Source organism: Muscardinus avellanarius (assembly GCF_963383645.1).
Source record: "Muscardinus avellanarius genome assembly, chromosome: 10".
Classification (NCBI taxonomy): Eukaryota; Metazoa; Chordata; class Mammalia; order Rodentia; family Gliridae; genus Muscardinus; species Muscardinus avellanarius.
The window spans coordinates 48,516,099-48,535,970 of NC_137796.1; the positions used below are offsets into that span (position 1 = coordinate 48,516,099).

The window sequence follows — 19,872 nt, forward strand, 5'->3', positions numbered from 1 at the left end:
CATATGAATTATTTTATTATTTTATTTATTTTTTTGTGGTACCAGGGGTGGAACCCAGAGGTTTTTCTACCTCCAGGCTATACTCCCAGACCTATTTTATACTTTATTTGGAAACAGGGTCTCACTAAGTTGCTGAGAGCCTCACTCTGAGGCTGGCTTCGAACCTGTGCGATCCTCCTGTCTCAGCCTCCCAAGCACAGGGATTATAAGCGTGCGCCACCACGGTGGTTTGGTTTTTTTTTTTTTTTTTTTTTTTGGTGGTTCTGGGGTTCCTGGAATCCCTTCTACCTCCGGGATACACTCCCATGGGCTACACTCCCAGACCTATATTTACTTTTTATGTGGAAACAGGGTCTCTTAAGCCAGCGCAGCTGGCTTCGGACCTGCGCGATCCTCCTGTCTCCGCCTCCCAAGCGCAGGGATTACAAGCGTGCACCACCACGCCTGGCTGGTCTGGCTATTTTTTAAATTTTTTAAATTTTTACATGGATCATATTGAAATTGGCGTACATTCAGACTGTGCCCAGGTTAACTATGCTACATTCATACTTTTACACATATTCAGATGTAGCTCCTCCATTAATGAACCTCAGCCTTCTTCCTCTCCTACACTTCCATTCTAGCTTTGCTGAGGTTTTGTTTTTTGTTTTTTGTTTTTCTGGCACTGGGGATGGAACCCAGGGACATTCGACCTCCAAGCTACACCCCCTAGCCCTATTTTTTCTTCTTTATTTTGAAACAGGGTCTCACTGAGTTGCAAAAGGCCACACTAAGTAGCTGAGGCTGTCCTCGAACTGTGATCCTCCTGTCTCAGCCTCCTGAGTGCTGAGATTACAAGTGTGCGCTGCCATGCCTGGCTTAGTCTATTTATTTATTTACTTTTTTTGGTGGTACTGAGGGTGGAACCCAGAGGCTTTCTACCTCCGGGCTATACTCCCAGACCTTTTTTTTTTTTTAAATATATTTTATCTGGAAACAGAGTCTCACTAAGTTGCTGAGAGCCGCACTAAGTAGCTGAGGCTGGCTTCGAACCTGCACAATCCTCCTGTCTCAGCCTCCCAAGTGCGGGGATTACAAGCATGCACCACCACGCCCGGCCTAGTCTATTTATTTATTTTTAATTTTTTTAGTGGTACTGGGGTTCCTGGAAGCCCTTCTACCTCCGGGCTACACTCCCAGACCTATTTTTACATTTTATATTTGGAAACAGGGTCTCCTAAGCCAGCGCACGTGGCTAGCTTCGAACCTGTGCGATCCTCCTGTCTCTGCCTCCCAAGCGCGGGGATTACAAGCGTGCGCCACCACACCCGGCTAGTCTATTTATTTTTGAAACAGGGTCTTACTGAATTGCGAAGGGCCTAAGTAGCTGAGGCTGTCCGTGAACTGCGATCCTACAGTCTCTGCCTCCCAAATGCTGGGATTAAAGCATGCGCCACCACGTCCAACTCTTCATTTGAATTCTTCATGAGCCAGCTGCTGCTATGTTGGTACGTGCAAGAGCACTCGTGTGCCGGCCCAGGGCAGCTGATGGAGATTTAACCAATGGTCCTTCATAACTCTGCCTCCCACTTTTCATGCCTTAGAACAATGCCCCCATATGCTGATTCTGGGTGTGGCCACTTGGCTGATTTTGGCCAATGGGGTACCAGCCAGCACTGGCCAGTCCTTCACCAGGTGAAGGGTCCACCTGCCCTCCTGGACCGCGTGATTCTTGGTCCACTTCCAGCTTCTCACAGAGCTCTCACATGAGAGTGAAGTTGTCTAGATTTCAGCCCAGTGGAGATATGACAAAAGCAAGATGGCTGAAGTACCAACTAAACCCCACCTAGACTGCAGAATCATGGGCAACCAGGAACCTGGTACAGTGGCGCGGGCCTATAACCCCAGGACTTAGGTTGAAACAGGAGGATTGCAGACTTGAGGCCAGCCTCAACAGCTTAGCAAGAACCTCAGCAACTTAGACTCTGTTTCAAAATAAAAACCAAAATAGGGCTGGGAATGTAGTTTGGAAGTAGAACACCCCTGGGTTCAATCCCTAGGACAACATACACACGCAAAGAAGTGTTTCAAGTTTTAAGTGTTGGGTATTATGTGGGGTGGGGGGGCACTGGGAATGAAACCTAGGGGCTTTCTACCTCCAGGCTACACTCCCAGCCCCATTTTATATTTTATTTGGAAACAGGGTCTCACTAAGTTGCTGAGAGCCTCACTAAGTAGCTGAGGCTGGTTTCAAACCTGTGTGATCCTCGTCTCAGCCTCCCAAGCGCGGGGATTACAAGCGTGCGCCACCACGCCCAGCAGGTGTTGGGTTTTAGACACTGGCACCTGCTTGACATGTGCTCATATATCCTTGGTTTATTGCCCATAAGAGGCTCTGAGCTAGGGAACTCTGGAGGGCCGGGGGCTTCTTGGGGTGGGGCTCTAACTGTCAGGGCCAGCGCAGAGGCTGTGGGGCAAGTCTGAGAAGCAAGCCTGGTAGAAGCCTCTTTCTTAGTCTGGGTTTCTCTGTAAGCAGACACTGAGGCAAGTACTTAAGACCACGGTTATTAGAAAGGGATGGAGAAGAGTGCATAGGAGGCAGGAAGAAACACAGAGAAGGAAAAACAGCCAAGCAAGATCTTATCAAACCCTGAGCACTGTGGGACCTGGAGCTTGCATTGTGCAGGGGAACTCCGGAAGCCAGAGAAGCAAATGTACTTCCGAGTTACTCACTAGGGAGGCAAGGGCCCTGGAGCAGGTGCTTTTAAGATTTGCCAGGTGTAGCCAGGTATGATAGTGGATGCTTGTGATCCCAGCACTTGGGAGGCTGAGACAAGAGGATTGCAGGTTCAAGGCCAGCCTCAGCTACTTAGTGAGGCTCTTCACAACGTAGTGAGACCCCGTTTCAAAATAAAGAATAAAAAATCGGGCTGGGAGTATAGCTCAGAGGCAGAATGCCCCTGGGTTCAATCCCCAGTACCACCAAAAAAAATATTTGCCAGGTGTTTTTCAGGGCAGATTGGGCACCAGTGGTCTGACAATGCCTACAGTATAAAAATGCTATCTGCAGACCAGAAAAAGTGCTCTCATCAGCCCTCACACTTGCTGGCACCTTGATCTTGGACTTTTCCACTTCTAAATGGTACGAACTAATGACCCTCAGGTGCTAAAACTGGTGTTTGGGCAGCTGTGTCTGGACTGCGTGAGGGTGATGGTGCTTAGTTACAGGCCCCACCCAGGCACATTCATTCAAGTGCGACCCCTCAGTGGGCATCACGGCCTCTTCCTCACCTCAGTGCCCCAGAGATAACAGCGACAGTGCTAGTCCAAATTAGGTTTAATAGGGAGCGTCAAGGACACGCAGATCAGGGAAGGGCTCACCGGAAATGCTGAGGTCTGGGACAGGGACTCCACTGAGTGCTATCAAAAGCAGCAGGACCCAGGGAACAGGAATCCCAGAGGGCCCTGTCTATGCTGGAGGGCTCGGGGCCATTGGAGCCCTGTGGGATGGCAGGGATACTCCAAGTCTCATGAAGGGGCTAACGGATGGGCTTCTGGATGTGCAGGGCTGAGGTAGGGGAGAGGATTCTAAAAGACCCTGGTAGAAGACTAGAGGGACTCAGGGAGTTTCACAGAAACAATCAAGGGGCCTTGATTTCACAGAAATCACCTAGAAGGCCCCTTGAGGTGGGGGAGGGGCGTCACACCACCCCAAATATTGGGGACTGTTCACCCCCCTCCACAGCCATTTTGGGGTTTTAACATAAGACCCCAATGGCGGGACATCCCACATACATTATCATCGATTTGCAACATTCGCATACGCTGGTTGTCCCACAGGACGGCGGGGACTGGAAAATCAGTCCAGGTTCTGGGTTTGAGTCCTAAGAGGACAAGCCTGGGGGTGCCACACGGCTCCTCTTCAACAGCTGCCGGAGCTGTGGACAGAACAAGACACAGTGTGGGAGCTTGAAGGAGAGTGGGGAGTCGTGTGCACTGCGTGTAGCTAGGGACTAGAGAAGAGAAACGGAATGGGGCCAGTCAGGGTCGAGGGTCAGACCAGGAGCCAGAGCACAGAATGGGCGTCCCACCTTCCCGTTAGCACTGAATGGAAGTCAAAGGTCAGAAGTCATGTTTGAAATCAGGACCCAGCATTAGGGACAGGAGTTTAGAGGTCCCACTGGTGGACGAAGGTCACATCTAGAGGTCAAGATTCAGGGTTGGGAGGTCAGGGCTAGGGTCAAGCTCAGGAGCTGTCAATGTGTTGAGGGAAAAGACCAGATGTTGAGGTCAGAGGTCACGTGTTGAACTCAGGGTTGGATAAAGATCAAAGTCACCTCCTGAGACCAGAAGTTGCCCTCAAAAGCCAGGACTGGGGGTACGGGGTCCTCCGCCCCCAGCTCTGCAGTCAGGCTCACCCCCTCGGGGCCCGGCCCGGGCCGCAGCAGGTGGACCGGCTGCTCATTCTCCAGGTTGCGCAGCGTTGGGTCAGCCCCGGCCGCCAACAGGTGCCGCACAATCTCCTCTTGAGGTGGTCCAGGGGGCAGGGCAGCCGCCATGTGGAGGGCTGTGTTCCCGTGGGCCTGACAGTGAAGGAGGGCTGATGAGGAGCCAGGCTCGGCCCCGGGGCCCTCTATCCATACTCCTTGTTCGGCCACACTGGCATCCCAGAGGCCCTGTACATGCCCCTCCATGCCTACGTCCCACCTGTTTCCCCTCACACCCCACACATCCCTTCTGGCGTCCACAGCTCATAAGATTCCCAGGCCCCAGTGCCCTTCTTGATCCTGTCTCATGCAATCTCTGTAGCCCAGCCTAGGCCCCCACCTTCATGTTGACAAAGGCTCGCAGGTCTCCCCGCGGCAGCTCCAGCAGCAACTGAACCAGGGCGAGGTTGGCAGCCTGCACGGCCAAGTGCAGAACTGTCTTGTTACTCTTGATCTCCTGTGTGGGACGAACGGCAGAGGTCATGCTGTTCCCTCCCACGAAACCCAGGAGCCTTAGGAGATTCTGGCCCTCCTTTGTAAGCACCACCCAGGGGTGCCTTAAACAGTTGTACGTGTTGTATACTACGCAAGTGTACCACATCTAAGGAGGGGTACAATACAAACCAAATGCATCATAGAACTGTACATTTGTTATGTTCTTTTCTGCTCAGGTGTCTTTGAGAAACAGGCTCCTTTTCCATGGTCTCGTTCTCGGGGCCTGCAGTTATACTGGCCCTCTGCATTCTAAATAACACATTAAAATGCACCCCATCCCATAAGGACTCTATCTATAAGGACAGGAGTAGGGCAGCACTGATCAGTTGACTAAGCCTGTATTCACTGCAATATTGAGCTGTTCTGCTCATATTTTGGAAAAAATAAGACACAGAATTTCCTAAAAAGAAACTTTTTTGCAAGCCTGGAATGGTAGTGCTTGCCTGGCGGCTCATGCTTGTAAACCCAGTAATCCCAGTACTTGGGAGGCTGAGACAGGAGGCTTGCAGGTTTGAGAACAGCCTGAACAAGTAGGGAGACTCTCGGCAACCTAGTAAGACCCTGTTTCAAAATAAAAATAAAATAGGGCTAGGGGTGTAGCTCTGAGGTTAAATACCCGGGTTCAATCCCAAGTACCACAGGAAAAAAAACACAAAACTTTATATTATATGTGTTACATGCCTTTCAGGAATTGTTGTTGTTGTTGTTGTTTGTGGTGCTGAGGATTGACCCAGGGCCAAGTGACCCAGGGGCTACTTAGTGAGGCCCTCTGCAACTCAGTGAGACCCTGTTCCAAAATAAAGAATAAAAAATAGAACTGGAGGTATAACTTGGAGTTACAATGCCCCTGGGTCCCATCCCCAGTACTACCAAAACAAACAAATAAACAAACAAACAAAAAAAACCTTTATATGCTTGTGCAGGAAACACAACCTAGTGTTTCAAACAAATTATGAAGAGAAAGAAAACAAAGAGAGGGAAGGGGGAATTCTAGATTAAAAGTAGCTCAAAAAGACATAATACGTGAGCTTTATTTGGATCCTAAAATCTTTAAATAAAATATTAAAAGTTGCTTTAGAGCCAAAGGGAAATGGTGTTGTAGTAAGAGTTATCTTTTAAAGATGCAAATAGGCAGGGTGTGTAGCTTAGTGGTAACCTGTGCGCTTAGCATTCAAGGCCCTGGGTTCCATCCCTAGCACAGCCACAATAAAAATAACACAGGAAACAGGGAGAGTAGGTGGGGCAGCACTGGAGTGAGTTACTGGTTATTGATCTTGAGTATGTGGAATTCATTCTAACATTTCTGTATTTTATCTGTGCTCAAAATTCTTTAATATTGTTGTTGTTATTTAGTACTAGGGATTAAAACCAGGAGCATTCTACCTTTGAGCTACATCCTCATCCCTTTTTATTTTGAAACAAGATCTCACTAAGCTGCGGAGGCTGGCCTCAAATCTGAAATCTCCCCTGTCTCAGCTTCCCAAGTACTGGGATTGCAGGTGTGCCCCTGGATATCCAGGTGGCCCTGTTCTGCACACCCTCCCATGCTACCCAAGCCCAGCTCACCTGGCTGGTATGATCGGCACCCATGTGAAGCAGCATCTGGATGCAAGCCAACCTGTCACGAGCCGGAGTACTCAGCATCCGAGGAGAGAGGCCAGGTGGACGCACAGCGACGTTGAGGGCCAGGGTGGCTGTGTGGAGGGGGGTGAGGCCTGCAGAATGGAAGCGGTGAGGGACCTGCGCCTGGGACACTCACCTTGCCCAGCCTCACCTCCGTGCTAATGCTGCCCGCACCCAGCTTACCCTCAAAGTCTCTGGCTTCTAGATCCACCCGAACGCTGGAACTAAACACAGCCTGGGGAAGGAGGAGGAAGAAGTAAATGCAGCCTAGGAGGAGGAAGAGTGCTGTGGACGCTCTCCCCTGGCCTCCAGCCCTGAGCCAGCAGCCCACCCCAGACACCCGCCCGCCAGCTGGGCATACCGAAAGAACTTCTGGGAGCCCGTAGGTAGCCGCCATGTGCAAGACAGAACGTCCTTGATGGTCAGTAGCATTAGGCTCTGCTCCCAGGTTCAACAGATCCTCCACAATCAGTGGCTGGTTGGCAGCAGCGGCCACCAGGAGAGGGGTCTACGGGTCACAAGAAAAGTCAGTCTGGCCCCGCAGCAACTTCCCCTCTGAAAACTAGCAGGCCCCCACCCCACCCTACCCTCTGACGCAGGAGTGCAGGCCCCCATCACCTTCTTCTCCAGGATCCAGGAGTCCTACCCAGTCCCAGATCTGTCTTTCTGAGCCCAGGAGTCCAGGCCCCCAGTCCTCACCTTGCCCTTATGCTCCCGAATGTCCAGATGGCCGTACACCTGGAGCACCTCCGCCGCGGCGTACGCCGCCCAGCGCAGCCCCCGAGCGGCAAACAGATGCAGGAGCCTGAGGAAGGATTGAGAATGGCAGTGAGGCTGTCCCAGCTGAGCCAGCAGTCTGCAGACGGCCCCACCCACCCCTATACTTACGTGTCCCCCTCCTCATCCTGGGCTAAAAGCTGTTGTGGCCCCAGAGCCAGCATGTGAGCTCGAGCTGTGTCCAAGGACGGTCCAGTGGATAGGGGCACCTGTGGAGGCCCTGAAGGGAGCCCAGAAACTCTCCAGGATTCAGCCTGTGGCAGGGGAAGTTCTGCATAGAGCCGAGTGTCCAGGGGGTCCTAAGGGTGCAGTGGTAGAGACAGCTAGTCAACTGAGAATTCCCCCTTCCTACCCCATCACACACACATGTACACAGCCTCTGGTCAACTGGCTGGGGTTGGGGATCCTATCTGGGCAAAGACACCTTGAACCTCTGGGTCTCAGTGTCATCCATCTGGGGAATGAAACATATATATGTGTACATATATATACATACACACATAGATAGACATTAGTATATAATATATAGTTATATGTTATATATCAGTAATATAATACACTGGCATGATATATTAATATACTAATAATAAACAGCAACATAATATATTACATATTATATATATATATATATATATATATATATATATATATATATAATATTGGGGGGTAGTACTAGGGATTGGACTCAGTAGAGGTGCTCTACCACTGAGCTATACCCCCAGACCTTTTTTTTTCCCGGGTCTGAGGATGGAATCCAGGGGTGGTTGACCTCCGAGTGACACCCCCTGCCCTATTTTTTATTCTTTATTTTGAAACAGGGTGTCACTAAGTTGCAGAGGGCCTCACTAAGTAGCTGAGGCTGGCCGCAGATCCTCCAGTCTCAGCCTCCTGAATGTTGGGATTACAAGCATGCACCACCATGCCTGGCCCCCAGGCCTTTTTATTTTTGTATTTTGAGACAGGGTCTAGCTAAATCGCTCAGGCTGGCTTTGAGCCTATGATCCTCCTGTCTCAGCCTCCCAAGTACTGGGATTACAAGCGTGTATTGGGATTTTAACCCAACCCCTGATGTCTCAGATTACTGCATGAGGACAACTGTAAAGCTTTAGGGGCCCTTCAGCATCCTTCCCCCTTCTGTAGCTCACCTCCATCCCCAGGGGATATGGGCACGGCCGCCCTGGGTCCGATGGTGGGTGGAAGTCAGGAGTCAGGAAACCTTCGGCAGCCGAAGCAGGGTAAGAGCAGGGGCTGTCTGTGTAGGCAGCGTGTGTATTGGGGTCCCAGTCTGGAAAGCCCGTGTGGGGTACCAGGCTGCTAAGCCCAGAACCCACAGTCTCCTGGAGTGCTGGGAAGTGAGTATGGCCTGCGTGTGAGAGGAGGGCAGGGCAGGCCTGGTTACCAGAGCTGGGGAGTCAAATCCAGGGTGGGAGGCCCCAAGTCTCCCAGAGTGCTGAGTGCTAGGATTCTGGGACATTGAGTGGCTGCTGTCTAGGATCCTGGAACTGTCAGGGGCTGGACGCCTGGGCTTCTGGGATGCAAAGGAACTGGGAAATCTTTACTCCTGGGGCCCCCAAAAGCTGGGCTACTGGGTTCCAGACAATCTAGATTAAATTTCCACCAAGTCCCAGCAAGATTGAGGGCCTGGTTCCCCAACGTTCTCAGAGTCGGGATGTCTGAGTGCCTGAGGGAATCAGGTGCATGTCTAGACTTACCAGCCTCTGTCTCATTCACAGAAGGGGTCAGGGGCTGCGCCAGAGGAGGAGAGAACTGACCCTAGAGAGACATAAGCAAAGAGGAACAAGGGAGAATTTACTTATCGGGTGGATTCTTCAGCATCTGTTTCCAACCTATAGGCATCCAAGTCAGGGCTACAAAACCCATCAGTGCTGAGAGCCTAGCCACCCGCGAAGCCTCTACCGCACCGGCTTCAAGAGTGGGGCCTTTATAGGGCTTCCTGGGCCTCACCATTACCCCACCAGCGTCGGGATCAGGCTGCTGCTGGCGGCGTCTCTGTTCTTCCAGGAGCTTCTTCACTGTCTGAGTTGGGCAGTGGCTGCGCTCATTCCGGCTCACTAGTGGGGAGGGAGGAAGGAAGTCGTCAGAGGTCTTTAAGTCACTCCAGTGCACCCAGGGTGGGGAGGGGTGAATGTGGGCGCCCTCTCGCCCTCCCGCGCGGAAAAAACTGGCACACTGATACCATCCGAGAACGCCAAAGTCAAAAAGATTTTGAGTGAGGTGCCCGCCTCCTCCGTTTCCTTCCCTTTGCCCCACACTTTCCCTCTGACCCAACTTTCCACCAGCGTCGTGGAAACTGAGGAAGGAGAGAGGTGTGCCCCTTTGCAGCACCCCTCTACTTCCGTGAAAAATCCCAGGCCCAGATTTCCCAGTCCTGAGGCCGGGGTAGGGGGATGGGACTCGCAGGCACCGTTCCCTGGAGATGCACTGGCTTCCCATTATCTTTCTGCTCTAAAAGTCGGCTGCAGCCGGACGTGGTGGGCTTGTAATCCCAGCATTCACTTGTAATCCCAGCATTCGGGAGGCTGAGACCTGAGCATCGCGGTTCGCAGACAACCTCAGCCACTTAGTGAGGCCCTCTGCAATTCAGTGAGACCCGCTTTCAAAATAAAGAATAAAAAATAGGGCAGGGGGTGTAGCTCGGAGGTAGAATGCCCCTGGGTTCCACCCCCAGACCCGCAAAAAAAAAAAAAAAAAGTTGGCCAGCTACCCTTTCTCCTGGAAACCAGGCGTCTGAGTCACCAAACCCCCTCCCCGAAGAGGAAACACGGGTCAATACCCCCAGCTCATCGGAGATCCAGAAGTCAGGGGACTGTCCCCTCCTCCGCCTCACCTCCTTAGACTCGAGGCCGGGGCCCATCTCGCAGACGCAGCTGTCGTGTGCCCGGCACCCCTTTCTCCAGGACCCAGGAGTCCCGGCCCTCAGCCACCTCCTCTCTAGGCCTGGGAGTCCGGGTTCCCAAACTCCGTTCCACGACCCAGGAAAAGCAGACCCACCACCCCCAGCCTTCCAGGCCCGGGCTCCAGCCAGCGACAAAAGGGTTAAACCCGGGCGGCGCTGACGTCACGGCGCTGGCGCAGGGGGGAGCCCGGGGCGGCCGCGCCCACCCGCCCCCGGCTTCGCGACGCCGGCCAGGCTCGCCCGAAGGGTGCCCAGCGGCTCGGAGGAGCCGGGCCCGGGCGCGCCCCCACCCGGCAGCCCCCCACCCAGCAGGGCCCCGGCCCCGCCCTGCCTCGAGGGCCCCCAGCCCGCGGCCCTCACCTCGGGGAGTCCGCGGCGCGGATGGCGGGCCCCCAGGGCCGCGGCCTCGGCGCTGCGCCAGCCTCGCTGTCTCCCGCGGAGCCGCCGCCGGGTCCCGGTCTCGGGTCGGGTCCCCCGCGAGTTTTTAAATTAAGGTCCTGGCACCGCCCAGTCCCGGGCAGGGCCCGCCCACGGCCCGGGAGTCCCCGCGGCGCGGGGGTGGGCGGCCGGCCGAGGCCCCCGGCCCCGAAAGAGGAAGCGGGGCTCCAGGTCTGTGGTCCGAGGCGCCTAGGGTAGCCGAGAGCGACACTGGGGCTGGACTTCTGAGCCCACGCGGTGGGGAGCAGTGTGGCGGGGCCCAGGGGAAGAGGAGGCCTGGGGAATGGATGCCCTGGTCTCGAGGAAGGAAAAGCCCGTAGGTGTGGCTCAGACCTCCCTCTTTCCCACATGGCCTCAGAGGTCAGGTTTCATCACGAAAAATGATTCCTTAGCACAAGGGAGGCGCTTTGCTGGGCAGAAATCTCCAGCCTCCAGCCCGCTGACTTCCAAAGAGAGGCAGTTCTCTGCCCACAAGGTGGCCATCTTCAGTATTGACCATGGTGACCAAATTTCTCCCCTGTCCTGGGTCTTCGCCAACTCTCCTCCTCAGCTTCCGGCTGGTTCCTCCTCGCCTCCCATTCTCTGTGTGCGTGGGGCTGTCCTCTGTTGGTACTTACTTTCTTGATGATCTCATCCATTCTCATGGTTAAATACCATCCTAAGCCATCAACCCCCAAATTTACATTTGCAGACCAGACTTGTCCTCTGAACCCGTAAATGCTTGCCACTGTGGGCATTCAACAGCTCTACTACAAGAATGGTGTGATATTTTCAACTTGATGTCCCCGAACCTCAGCACTCCCCTCCCCCAAACCATCTCACAATTCTCTCCATCAATCCACATCTTTTCTTTTTTGTACTAGCGATTGAACCCAGGGATTTTCTACCTTCGAGTGACACTCTTAGCCCTTCTTATTTTTTTTACCTTGAACTAGGGTCTCACTAGGTTGCTTCCTCTCTCACTAAATTGCAGAGACTGGCCTCGAACCTGTGATCATCCTGGCTCAGCCTCCAGATTACTGGGTTTATAGTCATGAGCCACCACAATAGGCTAATCCACATCTTTTCTCCCTTCCTCTTTCTTTCTTTCTTTCTTTCTTTCTTTCTTCCTTTCTTTCTTTTTCTTTTTGTACTGGATTGAACCCAGGGGCATTCTATCTCCAAGTTACACTGCCAGCCCTATTTTTTATTCTTTATTTTGAAACAGGGCCTCACTAAATTTCAGAGGGCCTCACTAAGTAATTGAGGCTGGCCAGGAACCTGCGATCCTCCTGTCTCAGCCTTCCAATTACTGGGATTACAAACTCTCATCACCACACCAGGAAATCCACCTTTCAGTTGCTCTGGCCAGAAGCCTTGGTCTCACTGGATCTGGCTGTCATCTCTCCTGCATACCCACATCCACTCCATCAGCAAACATTGGCTCTGCCTTCAAAATAATTCCAGAATCTTCCTAGTACCCATATCTCAGTCTACCTGTCACTGCTACCTGGACAAATCATTTCAGCTTCCCTGAGCTCTCTGTCTCCCCAGTTTGTTCCCCAATAACACCTCTTATACACACACACACACACACACACACACACACACAGGAAGTTGATGGCCTTGCCACCGGCGGGGTGACATCCGCTATTGCTGCTCTTCCCTTCTCCCACTGTGCTCAGGACTTCTCTGAACCACAGCCCTCAGCTGGATCCCTTCAGCTCCCAGCCCGTCATGGCCCCACTGGGCCACATCCTGCTCCTGCTTCTGCTCCCAGGTGAAGCCAGGAGTTATGGGGGGGTGGTAGGCAGAGTACTTGTGGGAAGGGTGATGTCTAGAGGCAAGGGTGCTAAGAACAGGCCCTGCTGCCTGTGCCCCTTCTCATCTTGGGGATCCATTCGGCCTCAAGGTGTGGTCCTGGGGGGCAGGGAAGGGAAGGGAGGTTCTGGGCTGGCCCATGGCCCTCCTCATGGCTAGGTCACTGTGTCCCTGAGACCTCCCCCTCCCTTCAGCCCCTCTTTCCCATTCCATCTCTGGAGGGTGGAGGCCACGTCTCAGGACGGGAGCCCCTCCCCTGCCTCATCTGCCTTCTCTGCCTTTCACAGCCGCAGCAGCCCAGACTTCCCCAGGTGAGTGATGGCTCCCTCGCCCCGACCCTGACACTTCAGGGACTGCTCCCATCCCCAAAGCTTGGCCCAAGCATCCTAGAATGTGCCTAGGGCATCTTTGGGTCACCAGGTCACTTCCTATTCTCAAATCTGAGCCTCCGGAGGGATCTGCAACCTGTCCCAGCTACCATCTTGCCCTCGTGTTTGTTCGTTTGTTTATGGTACTGGGTGTCGAACCCTGGGGCATTCTACTTATGAGCTACAACCCCAGCTCTTTTTTTTTTTTTTTTTGAAACGGTCTCACTACATTGCTGAGGCTGTCCTCAAACCCACAATCCTCCTATTTTAGCCTCCCAAGTCCTGGGATTAGAGATGTGCAGTCCTTTAACCACCATTCCTTGAGCCCCAGGGAATCCCAGAACCCTAGCCTCCCTCTGGTGGTATTAACACAGCCCCCTGGCGTCCTGGGGCACTGCAGCCTCTCTCGATCTCCATCTCTCCTTTCATTTGCCAAGCACGACCCCAAGGAATCTGGGCTCCACCCTCCGCACAGGGGCCTCCTCTTTTCCCTGTGGCCCAAGCACAGCCCTGAGAATCCAGAACCCTCCTCAGTGGCCTTCTGGTCTGGGCCCCACCCCCAGGTTCCTGTTCCGGATGTGGGCCCCTGTCTCTGCCACTCCTCGCTGGCCTGGTGGCTGCTGATGCGGTCATGTCACTGCTGATCGTGGGTGTGGTGTTCGCCTGTGCCCGCCCCCGCCGCCATAGGCCTGCCCAAGGTGAGGGTGGAGAGGGGCTGGCCTGGAGGGCAGATGGTGTCCCCAGAGAGGGATCTGTGGAGGGGACCTGGGGAAGCCCTGGAGGAGGTGCTGGGGAAGCCCTGGGGGAGAAGATTGGGGGAATCCCTGCGGAAACCCCTGAGGCAGGGGTCCCCATGGCGGGCGGTCAGGCTTCATGCTTTCTCTCCCCCGCCCCCGCCAGATGGCAAAATTTACATCAACATGCCTGGCCGAGGCTGACCTCCTGCACCATCAATTCTTGACTGCTGACCCTCTCATCCCGGACCCTGTGTTGCGGCAAAGGACCATGTGCACCCCACTCTTTGAGATTGAAATAAAACATTTAAAATCCCTCTTGTTTTATTCTTCCTCAGAGAACCTCAGGATTCTCAAAGCCTCCCTCCTCTGTAGCCATTTCTATGTTCAAACCCATCTGAGGATCCCACATATCCTCAGCTTCCCAGCCCGGGAGTTATAACTTTACTCTGTTTTTGAGCTCTAATGTTTATTTGAGACAGTAGTGAAGGGAGATCTGATATCTGTGCTGGGTGGGCTTCAGGAATGACTGGATCCAGGCCTTGGGTTGTCGACTGTGGAGGACTGGGCTCACTTGTAATACTGCCTCTGTGTCTGGAGGTCGCTGTAGACATCTGACCTCTGGCCCTGGAGCTCCTAAAGGAACGGAGGACATTAGTGAAAGGGGTGCACCAGATAAACCTAAAACAAATCCCAGTTTCCAAGCCAGGCATGGTGGCACACGCTTGTAATCCCCGCGCTTGGGAGGCTGAGACAGGAGGATCGCACAGGTTCGAAGCCAGCCTCAGCTACTCAGGCTCTCAGCAACTTAGTGAGACCCTGTTTTCAAATAAAATATTTTAAAAAAGGTCTGGGAATATAGCCTGGAGGTAGAAAGCCTCTGGGTTCCACCCCCAGTACCACCAAGAAACCAAAAAAACAACAACAAAAAAACAAATCCCAGTCTCCTCCTAAAGGCTGCAAGGCCCTGGGCAGCTCTGTTAAGCCTATAGCCATGGAGGAGATCTGAATTTTATTCAAGTGCATTCAGTGTTCCCCATTCCCCTCTGTCTCGGCGTTATGCCCCACCCGCCGCCAGACCCCTGGATCTTCAGTTTCCTTCTCCTCCCTCAAGTCTCAGCTCATGTCACCTACTTAGAGGGACATTTCTCAATGTCCTCATCTACAGTTTATTCCCCCAACACCCCTATCACCATCACATCAGCCTGCCTCCCCAAAATAACTTTGTTAATTTGGTTCAACTGCGTCTCCCCAACCAGGATGTACATTCTGCTGCCGCAGCCTCAGCACATCGCACATCCAGTGCCCAGCAAGTCCACTGGAGGAATGAGCGGATGGGAGCAACGCTTTGCCCTGAACTTCACTGGTCTCACAGCTGGATGTTCTCTCAGTCTTTAGGAACTCAGGGTCCAACTCAAGATTCTTAGACTTTGCAAAGAAACTTTTTATCCACAAATGAGGCAAACTGGCCACACTGGTTGAAGACAATAAATGAGACTTCACAGAGCAGGGCACACAGACGAGGGGCTGCAGTTCCAAGGAGTAGGCCTCCGGCAGACCCTCTGAAGTCCTGTGCCAATGGCTTGTCTTTGGGGTGCATTTCTCTGCAGAGGGATCTCAGGGGATCTCACGGATATCCTAATGGGTTTAGAAGGAGCCTTGGGAGAGTTGGGTGAGCTGGGACGATGTCTCTGTCTATATCATGGTTTGGGGGAGGGGTTTTGGGGACACTTGCATTGCCCCTAGACTATTTTTTGTGTGGGTTTTAGGGAGGCATTCCTAGCTTTTGTCAGCTTCTCAAAGGGATGCAGGGTTTCCCATACCCAAAAATTCTAGGATTCCTTTATTTTCAAATTTTCCTTATTTGTGGTGCTGGGCATTTAACCTGGGGCATTCTACCTCCAAGCCATACCCCCAGTCCTTTAAAAATATATATATATTCTTTTCTTTTAGCCAATTGGGTGGCACACACCTGCAATCTCAGTACTTGGGAGGCTGAGACTAGGGGATTACAGATTCAAGGCCAGCCTGGGCAACTTAACAAGCTCCTGTTTCAAAATTTAAAATAAAATAGGACTAGGAATGTGGCTCAGAGGTGGAATATCTCTGGGTTCAATTCTCATACCAAATATATGCATGCATGCATACATACATACATACATACATACATTTCTTTTTGCTGTACTTAGGATGAAACCCATGGGCATTCTACCTCTGACCTGCACCTCTAGCTCTATTTTATTCTTTATTTTGAAACAGGGTCCCACTAAATTGCGGAGGGCCTCAGTATTTGCTGAGGCTGTTCTCAAACCTGCGATCCTCCTGTCTCAGCCTCCCAGATACTGTACAAGCATGCACCATTATATTTGGCTAATATTTTTTATTTTGAAACAGGGTCTTGGTAAGTTGCTGAGGGTCTCAATAAATTGCTGAAGCTGGCTTTGAAGCTGCAATCTTCCTGTCTCAGCCTCCCAAGTACTAGGATCATAGGTGTATACTCTTTTTTTTTTTCCTGCGATACTGGGGATGAAACCCAGGAGCATGATACCTCCAAGCTACACCCCCAGCCTTATTTTTTATTCTTTATTTTGAAACAGGGTCTCACTGAGTTGCGAAGGGCCTTACTAAGTAGTTGAGGCTGGCCGTGATCTGTGATCCTCCTGTCTCAGCCTCCCAAATGCTGGGATTACAAGCGTGTGCCACCATGGCCGGCATCAGGTGTACACTCTTGTGCCTGGTGACTCTTCTCTTTAGTATCATCAGATTAGGACAGAATTCTATCCTGTACCTTATTAAGGGCTTTTCCCAAAAATGAACTGTTCTAGGCCTGGGATTTTTCCAGAACAACCTGGGACCTAGTTAAGCCTGTTTTTGTCCTTACAGAGGCAAGCTGCCCCCTCATTTCCCCTCCATGCATCTTAGGCTAGAGAGCACTGGGTCACAAGTTGTCACTGAATGTGGACAGAAGCCCCATTTGCCTTCCAGGTATCGGGTAGCTCATGGGAGAAGGAGCAAACTGTGAGGAAGAGTCCAGTTCTCTTACCTGATACGGTGACTCAGTCTCAGTGATGCGCTGCTTCTGGGTCACTGCGGGGGTGGAGGGGGACACAAGGTACAAAGATGGCATGGCCATGACTGGGACCCTTTGGTTGTTTAAAACCAGGCTCCCCATCACCATCCCTCCGGAAGTTTGTGACCTGGGAGTTTACAACCGCCACCACGCCGGCCCTCAGTGGGTCCCAGGGTGCCCTGCCAGATCCACTCACCCTGTGCAGTCCCTCGCCCCCGAGGGACCAGCCGGCCCAGGGAGTACACGGCCAGGGCGATGAGCAGGGTGAGCACCAGGTCCCCCAGCACGATCCCCGCCAGCACGCCCGCGCTCACCGAGGAGCAGTTGCATTCTGGGAATGTGGCAGGGGGTTAGGGGACTTCAGTGTAGGCTGGGAATTGGGGGCAGGTGTCAGCAGGGGAAGGAATGGGGAGGCCGGGAAGGGACTCTGGGAGGCAGGGAGAGGATCACAGGGTCTAAGCCTACCGCTCTGGGCCTGGACAGGACTGAGACCTGAGGAGGGAAAAAGAGGTAAGCCTGAGCGTAGAGCTGTGGCCAGGGAGGGTATGGAAGCAGGGGAGGTGGCAAGCAGTATCTGGAGGGGCTAGGGCTCGGCGCCAAGGCCTCTGGGTGGCTTGTGACTCCCGTTGCGACATCCGCAGACGTCCTCTCCCCTGCGCCTACCAGGCCGAAGCGTGGGGGCTCCAGCCCGGGGAGCGACCCCTAGGCTTTGGGGCGGGGCATATTCCCACCCAGCCCTCCCCTGTGGCTCTCTTGTCCCATCCTGCTCCCCACCCTGCCCCTAGCTGAGCCCGAGGTGCAGGGGGCAGCAGCTGAAGCCCCCAGACTCACCACTCATGCTCAGAAGGAGGAGGAGCAGAAGGCACCAGCAGGGTTCCAGGCCCCCCATGATGTCAGGACCCTCTGGACACCACAGTCCAGGGGCCAGTGAGATGTGGTGTAGTGTCCAAAGTGAAAAGGAGGAAGTCTGAGGTGGGTGGTGGCAGGAGGGGGAGGGGACAATAGAGGAGGAGGAAAGACAGACAAAGATAGCACCCCAAAGAATCAGGCCCCCCAGGGTCATGCTGCAGTCCCCAACATCTGGACCTGAAGGGCAAAGGGTACCAAAGGGTACATGTGTCAGCCCTTTTGTGTGTGTGTGTGTGGTACTGGGGATTGAACCCAGGGGCATTCTATCGCTGAGCTACAACCCTAGCCCTTTTTATTTTTTATTTTGAAACAGGGTCACACTAGGTTGCTGACGGTCTTGCTCAAGTTCCAAGGCTGGCTTCGAACCTGCCATCTCATGTCTCCTAAATACTGGGATCACAGAGACATACCACCAAACCTGGCTCTGTGTCTCAACTCTTGACCTCCACTCCCAATTGGGAGGGCCGGGACAGACGGTGATGGAAGCCAGCTCCGACTCTTCCTGTCTGGGCAGCCTTGAGCAAGTCATAGCCTCTCTGGGCCGCCAGCTCTTCATCTGTAAGATTGGGGGTAAAAGATAGTACCTACTTTGTGAGGTTGTTGTGGGGGCTTAGATGAACTAGTGCTCCTGAAACAGGGCCTGACACTTTGTCAGCTTTTTATAAGCACCTGCTTATTTACTTGGGAATCAGACCCTTGTGATGTTCATAGTTTAAGAGAGAGCCGTCAGCATGTGGTGCTCTGTCCCAGTGCTAAGTCATCGAATCCCCACGGCCTTCCTCTACCGTAGGTGCTATCATTCCCATTTTACAGAGTTAAAAAAACACTTATCCAGGGCCACACAGCAAATAAAGGTGGAAATGTCACATAGGACTCAAAGATAGCAAAGTCTGAGGAAGGAGGGAAGGAAGGAAGGAAGGAAGGAAGGAAGGAAGGGAGGGAGAGAGAAGGAAGGGAGGGAGGGAGGAATGAAGGGAGGGAGGGAGGGAAAGAAGGAAGGAAGGAAGGGAGGGAGGGAGGGAAAGAAGGAAGGAAGGGAGGGAGGGAGGGAGAGAAGGGAGGGAAGGAGGGAGGGAAGGAAGGGAGGAAGGGAGGAAGGAAGGAAAGGAGAGGAAAGAAGGAGAGAGAGAGAGAGAGAGAGAGAGGAGACAAGCACATTGGCACACACCTGCAAACCCACCACTTAGGAGGCTGAGACAGAAGGACGGTAGTTTCAAGGCTACCTTCAATAACTTTGTCAGACCCTAAGTAACTCAGTGAGACCGTTTAAAAATAAAAAAATAAAAATAAAAAAAGAGTGTTCTTCAAAGGTAAAAGTCTCCTGGTTTCAATTTCCAGTACAAAAGAAAAGAAAGAGAAACGAAGGAGAAAATGACAGAGGGTAAGAATTTGTGTCAGATACACACACCACAGAGACAGGACTAGGGCTTATGTGAGCCGGGTGGGGGTAGCGCGGTGAGGAGGGGGCAGGGCTGGCTGCCCTGCTGCATGAGGAAGTGGCTGGGAGCAAGGGCTGGGGAGGCCACCCAGGAGGAGACAGGGACTCCTAGCCCCAGTGGGTAGAAGGAGGAACCTGAGGTCAGAGCACTGGGGGCTGTGCCAGCTGCAGGAAGTCCCCTCCCCCACAGCACGTCACACCCCAGCGCTCCCAGGCCTGAGAGCTGGAGAAAAAAGAGGAAGCTGGATGCTGATCATGGGGCAGGCTCCAAATGCCACCTGATGGGGTGTGGGGGGTGTTGCTGGAGGTTCAGGGGCAGGCCACAGCCACGCTGGCTGTGCACAGCTGTCCCAGGCCTGGCCAAGTCCTGCCTCCAAAGAACCCTTAACCAGCAGGTGGGTAGCTCGTGGCTGTAATTCCAGTACTCAGGAGGCTGAGATAGGAGTTTCGTAGGTTGGAGGCCAGCCTCAGCAACTTAATGAGGCCCTGTTTCAAAATTTAAAAAAGAGGGCAGGTAGGTGCCGCTCAAAGGTAAAACACCCCTGGTTTCAATCCCCAGCACCAAAAAAAGGATGTAGCTCAGAGGTAGAATATCCCTGGCTGGGTTCAATCTCCAGTACAGTACAAAACAACAGCAACAAACAAACAAGCCAAACTGATGTAGGACAGAAGAAATAAGTAGGTAGAAAGGAGACAGACCGGAAAGAAAAGTAAAAATATACCTTTAATATAAGAACCTGGAGCTGAAATGCTTCACCCTCTAGTCCACAAACCAGTTCTCTTATCCAGGCCTGACTCTCCCAAAAAATTCCTGGGAAACCTATAGATCCTAGAGTT

The 19,872-nt window shown here is 52.9% G+C and overlaps 3 protein-coding genes across 4 annotated transcripts; 1 reads left to right on the forward strand and 2 right to left on the reverse strand.

Moving 5' to 3' along the window:
- Positions 1-3,863: 3,863 nt before the first annotated feature.
- On the reverse strand, positions 3,864-11,215 carry NFKBID (NFKB inhibitor delta; the record flags this gene model as incomplete). The annotated part of the gene is made up of 14 exons (XM_080703570.1): positions 3,864-3,917; positions 4,398-4,562; positions 4,807-4,923; positions 6,528-6,676; positions 6,768-6,819; positions 6,946-7,092; positions 7,284-7,389; positions 7,473-7,615; positions 8,507-8,724; positions 9,074-9,134; positions 9,327-9,433; positions 10,639-10,737; positions 10,783-10,905; positions 11,161-11,215. 14 exons carry the CDS (start codon positions 11,213-11,215, stop codon positions 3,864-3,866), a joined length of 1,596 nt encoding a protein of 531 aa, XP_080559696.1.
- A 1,217-nt stretch (positions 11,216-12,432) lies between these two features.
- On the forward strand, positions 12,433-13,822 carry HCST (hematopoietic cell signal transducer; the record flags this gene model as incomplete). Its single annotated transcript, XM_080704252.1, has 4 exons — positions 12,433-12,475; positions 12,804-12,827; positions 13,448-13,582; positions 13,785-13,822. 4 exons carry the CDS (start codon positions 12,433-12,435, stop codon positions 13,820-13,822), a joined length of 240 nt encoding a protein of 79 aa, XP_080560378.1.
- A 366-nt stretch (positions 13,823-14,188) lies between these two features.
- On the reverse strand, positions 14,189-17,577 carry TYROBP (transmembrane immune signaling adaptor TYROBP; the record flags this gene model as incomplete). 2 transcript variants are annotated; one of them, XM_080704390.1, is made up of 5 exons in its annotated part: positions 14,189-14,254; positions 16,662-16,705; positions 16,885-17,019; positions 17,154-17,180; positions 17,520-17,577. In XM_080704390.1, the coding sequence occupies 5 exons, from the start codon at positions 17,575-17,577 to the stop codon at positions 14,189-14,191; spliced, it is 330 nt and encodes a 109-aa protein (XP_080560516.1). The 2 variants fall into 2 exon arrangements, with proteins under 2 accessions (XP_080560516.1, XP_080560517.1); XM_080704391.1 differs by lacking the exon at positions 17,154-17,180.
- Between the last annotated feature and the right edge of the window lie 2,295 nt (positions 17,578-19,872).